The 5,715-nt window shown below is 45.4% G+C and overlaps 1 protein-coding gene across 1 annotated transcript; it reads left to right on the forward strand.

The window, feature by feature from the left end:
• Positions 1–3,385: 3,385 nt before the first annotated feature.
• On the forward strand, positions 3,386–5,098 carry LOC123057634 (disease resistance protein RGA2-like). Its single transcript, XM_044480563.1, has one exon. It carries the CDS (start codon positions 3,448–3,450, stop codon positions 4,936–4,938), a length of 1,491 nt encoding a protein of 496 aa, XP_044336498.1. The 5' UTR covers positions 3,386–3,447; the 3' UTR covers positions 4,939–5,098.
• The last annotated feature ends 617 nt before the right edge of the window (positions 5,099–5,715 follow it).

A 5,715-nucleotide genomic window follows, 5' to 3' on the forward strand; every position in this document is an offset into this window, starting at 1 on the left:
ATGATAAATGTTTATTATTCATGCTAGAATTATATTAACCGGAAACATAATACATGTGTGAATACATAGACAAACAGAGTGTCACTAGTATGCCTCTACTGGACTAGCTCGTTAATCAAAGATGGTTATGTTTCCTAACCATGAACAAAGAGTTGTTATTTGATTAACGAGGTCACATCATTAGTTGAATGATCTGATTGACATGACCCATTCAATTAGCTTAGCACCCGATCGTTTAGAATGTTGCTATTGCTTTCTTCATGACTTATACATGTTCCTATGACTATGAGATTATGCAACTCCCGTTTGCCGGAGGAACACTTTGGGTGCTACCAAACGTCACAACGTAACTGGGTGATTATAAAGGAGCATTACAGGTGTCTCCAAAGGTAGATGTTGGGTTGGCGTATTTTGAGATTAGGATTTGTCACTCCGATTGTCGGAGAGGTATCTCTGGGCCCTCTCGGTAATGCACATCACTTAAAGCCTTGCAAGCATTGCAACTAAATGAGTTAGTTGCGGGATGATGTATTACAGAACGAGTAAAGAGACTTGCCGGTAACGAGATTGAACTAGGTACTGGAATACCGACAATCAAATCTCGGGCAAGTAACATACCGATGACAAAGGGAACAACGTATGTTGTTATGCGGTCTGACCGATAAAGATCTTCGTAGAATATGTGGGAGCCAATATGGGCATCCAGGTCCCGCTATTGGTTATTGACCGGAGACGTGTCTCGGTCATGTCTACATTGTTCTCGAACCCGTAGGGTCCGCACGCTTAAGGTTACGATGACAGTTATATTATGAGTTTATGCATTTTGATGTACCGAAGGTTGTTCGGAGTCCCGGATATGATCACGGACATGACGAGGAGTCTCGAAATGGTCGACACATAAAGATTGATATATTGGAAGCCTATATTTGGACATTGGAAGTGTTCCGGGTGAAATCGGGATTTTACCGGAGTACCGGGAAGGTTACCGAAACCCCCCGGGAGCTAAATGGGCCATGATGGGCCTTAGTGGAAAAGAGAAGAGGCAGCCCTACATGGGCTGTGCGCCTCCCCCTTCCCCTAGTCCTATTAGGACTAGGAGAGGTGGCCGGCCCCCCCTCTCTCTTTTCCCCCTCCGCGAATCCTATTCCAACTAGGATTGGGGGGGGGGGGGGGGGGGGAATCCTACTCCCGGAGGGAGTAGGACTCTCCTGGCGCACCCCTTGTGGCCGGCCAGCCTTCCCCCCCTTTGGTCCTTTATATACTGAGGTAGAGGCACCCTAGAACACACAAGTTGATCCACGTGATCTATTCCTTAGCCGTGTGCGGTGCCCCCTGCCACCATAGTCCTCGATAATACTGTAGCGGAGTTTAGGCGAAGCCCTGCTGCTGTAGTGCATCAAGATTGTCACCACGCCGTCGTGCTGACGGAACTCTTCCCCGACACTTTGCTGGATCGGAGTCCGGGGATCGTCATCGAGCTGAACGTGTGCTCGAACTCGGAGGTGCCGTAGTTTCGGTACTTGATCGGTTGGATCGTGAAGACGTACGACTACTTCCTCTACGTTGTGTCAGCGCTTCCGCAGTCGGTCTGCGTTGGGTATGTAGACAACACTCTCCCCTCTCGTTGCTATGCATCACATGATCTTGCGTGTGCGTAGGAATTTTTTTGAAATTACTATGAAACCCAACAGTTCGCTCGCTCATCGGTCAATTTGGCGCTCATTTGTTTTCTGAGCAAGTTTGGCTGCTACTGCTATGTGGCCTTAGTGAAATAAAAAATGTTCATGGATTTTAAAAAAATACTCATGAGTTAAAAATGTTCATAAATTTGAAAATTGTTAGTGAACATAAAAGTGTCCATAGATTTGAAACAAAATTGTTGATTCAAAATGTCACAGCTAGAAAAAAGTTGCAATTTTTTTTAATCATGAATTTTAAAATAAAAAAATAAAAGAGGAAACATAAAACAAAGGAAAATGGAAAAAAAGAAAAAACCAGAAAGAACAGGAAGGAAAATATAGAAAAGAAAAAGAAAAACCACGCGCTAAACTTTCTAGAATCTTCACAAAATCAGGCGGTGGAGGAGGGGGCGGGGGGGGGGGGGGGGGGGGGTGTTCAAACATGCCCTGCTACATGGGACAGCCCACTACCTAAATCTGCTTGCTGGGGGTGTGCCCCTCATACCAATTGCACTCTCTTTGTCTCAAACAAAAACCAATTGCACTCTCCTTGACGCTTATAGCGCCAAACAAGATTTACCCTAGTTTTCTGCCTAGAAAAAATTGAACTAGTTTCCCTTGTGTGATGATCTGAAGTAGAAACAACAACCTTTTGAAGCTATAACACATGCGAACCAACCTGTGGTTGGATGGTTAGAGGGACAGTGGTATCCGCAGCCCACAAGGGTTCAAGTCCTGGTGCTCGCATTATTCCTGGATTCATTTCAAGATTTTCGGCGATGCGCTTTTAGTGGAAGGAGACGTTCCTGTCGACGACAAGGCGTAAAACAGCCCAATCTGTTTGAAGTAAGTGACGAGTCAGTGCAGATGCTCAAGTTGTTCTCTCCCTAAAAAAGCTACATGTAATTTCTATAGACGAATTGTACTCTCTTCGCCTCAAAATGTAGCCTGTCTTAGATTTTAATGCCAAACTCTGTAAAATTTGACGAAGTTTATAGAAATAAAATTTACGGAGGTGGAGGTCTCCCAATGAGTAGTAAGAATCATCACGATAATTCATCTTTGAGCCCGGGCTCATCTGCTTCCACTGAACAGTAAAATAAAAAAAAATAGCAAATATGTTCAAAAAAATCTGATTTTTTTCATGCAAGTTGTTTGAGTGAGCCAGGTGCATGCCAAATTTCGTGGGTAAATGAGATTCGAGGAGCTCGTGGCAAAAAAGACAAAATGAGCTTCAAACAATGCATTTTCTAAAACTTCCACACATGCCTGTTTTTCTTCTTTTGAAAGCTACTCAAATGTCCAAACACCGCTAAGTTTGGCATGTGCATCTTGCATGTTAAAAAAGTTTGGATTCAGATTAATTATTTTGAAATTTCTTCATCCACAGGGGCATCAGGGAGCCAAATCGCCGCGTCTGAATCATCAAGCCTTTTCTAAATTAACGAGTTACCATGGTGATTGGAAATAGCCTCTAATTAGTATAAATAAAATGTTACCACTAATATTTGCAAATGAGAAAAACATGTTGTTGAACGGAGGGAGAACGAGTGTGTTTTGAACAGCTGAATTCTATGGATATATACCGTCGTAGTTGGCGTGCCATGCGGTGTGACCCTTGATGTCACGGATGTCGGATGGAGACTTGTGTGTCCAGTGGCAGAGGCCAATTCGGGCAAGCAAGCAGCCTTTGCACTCATCACGACCAAGCTCATCTGAAAGCCGAGCTTCCCTATCGCTTTCCGCGCGAACAATCAACTCCATCGCCATGGAGGTCGCCATTTCTGCCGTTACAAGTGAACTTGTGAGCCGGTTCATCTCCTTCCTGATGAACAAGTATCAGTCCCATAGCCATACACAACTAGAGGAGGAGAAGTTGGCGGAGAAGCTTCAGCATCTCCTGATTAGAGTTGGCACCGTCGTCGAGGAAGCGGATCGGCGATGCATCGCCAACTCCGGGATGCTGATGCAGCTCAAGATGCTCTCGGAGGCCATGTACCGAGGCCATCATGTACTGGACGCCTTCAATGTCCAACAACTACTTGAGAGTAGTATCATCGACGAGGTTAGCGACTCATCCAGCGTCTCATATTTATCCTTCCCTTTCAAGCGTCCTCGAAGAACTGCGTCTAAAGAAAAGGACAGATCCATTCACCCGGACTTACATGGTGCCTTGAAAAGCTTGGAGATTGTTGTCGCAAACATGGCAGAATTTGTTGTGTTTCTGGGTGGATGTGAGCGGATGTCTGGCAGGCCTTATGATGCCTACCTTTATACGGACCACTTCATGTTTGGCCGGCACGTAGAGAAGCAGCAACTCTTGAGCTTCTTGCTGCAACATGACCCTCCCGGTGATTTTCCAGCCGTGCTCCCGATCATTGGTGGCGTCGCGGTCGGAAAGAAAACGTTGGTTGCTCATGTCTGCGACAACGAGAGGGCCCGCTCATATTTCGCTTCTATTTTGCATTTAAACGGAGATAGTCTCTTGAGAATAATCGAGCATGGAAGGAGGACCATATCAGGGACCACTTTGGTGGTTGTTGATTTTGTTTCAGATGTAGTTGAGGAGGATTGGGCGAAGTTTTACTCCTTTCTTAGAAGAATGAGCAAAGGAAGCAAGGTGATCATCATAAGCAAGCTTCAAAGGATAGCAAGATTTGGGACAGTGAAGCCAATTTGTCTCAGTCACCTCTCCTATGAGGAGTTTTGGTACCTCTTCAAGACACTCACGTTTGGCAGTGCAGACCCATCAGAGCACCCGCAGCTAGTGCGGATCGCGGAAGAATTTGCAAAGATATTTCAGGCAGGAGGATCACTCGTCACGACGAATGCATTCGCGGATGTGTTCAGAAGGAATCTGGATGTTCAATTCTGGCTTTGCGTACTGGGCAAAACCAAACGAGTGATTCAGAAGAACCTATCCGAGCACGGTGTATATCCATATCTGCTCTTTGAACAAGGTCATCCGGTGGACATAACTGACTTCGCTTTGCATCCGTCGTCTGCAGTTCGCATCACCAACTGTACTAATAGCAGCAACAGACTGACTAATAATGATCTGTTGAAAAAGGAAACGGTGACACTTGGAGAACTGCTGGTAAACCCGAATAACAGACCAAAAGGGGAGTTCAGTCTGTTGGCATGGGAATCAAGGATACCCCCTTACACAAGGTTTGAACACTTCGTTGCAAGTTCTGTTCAAGATCTACCTCAAAGTGTTAACTTGTCCGGGAGGAAGAAACGCCGAGTGCCTATCTGATCTTATATGCTAGTATAACATTTGCTTCCAGTTTAGATAGTGATCTTGCTGATCTTGTAATATGACGCTTGTGTAGTGTAACTACCTTCCTGCTTTTCAGATATGTTGAATAGAAACGTGCTAAAATGACTCGTGGCATTAGTGGCGTTTGGCTATTTGGCTACCTGTATTTCAGTTCTGTTTTCCGTTTCCTGTTTAGTCTCCCTCTTCTTCCATTTGTTTCTTTTTATCATACTAGCAATTCTTTCGTCGAGAAGAATTTCACTTCACCACGACTTTGCATCTAGAAGATGGGCCCAACAATAATTCATTACAAGTCTTTTCTTGAGGAAATAATTTATTACAAGTAGATTACATGAAATGAACAAAATTGGTAAAAATCCATGAATTTAAAAATGTGCGGTGAGCCACGGGGAACCGGTGAGAGCAGGGAAAGCTCCCCAAGGGGACAGGAGCGAGGACCGGCACGACCACACCGCAGCAAGGTTGAGACACTGGCATGGGGCGTAGAGCGACGATCATAGCATCTACAGCCGGACGCCTCAAAAGTCCAAGCGGACGACCCGGTCAAAAAATTGTGACCCAGACGGGCTCCTCAAACGGGTCTTAAACGCCCGGGCTGACGCAAACTAACCTGTGGTTGGATGGTTAGACGAACTGTGGTATCCCCAGCTCATCAGGGTTCAAATCCTGGTGCTCGCATTTATTCCTGGATTTATTTCAGGATTTTCGGCGATGCGCATTCAGTGAGAGGAGACGTTCCCGTCGACGACGAGG

The sequence above is a fragment of the Triticum aestivum genome, chromosome 3A (genome assembly GCF_018294505.1).
Source record: "Triticum aestivum cultivar Chinese Spring chromosome 3A, IWGSC CS RefSeq v2.1, whole genome shotgun sequence".
Taxonomy (NCBI): domain Eukaryota; kingdom Viridiplantae; phylum Streptophyta; class Magnoliopsida; order Poales; family Poaceae; genus Triticum; species Triticum aestivum.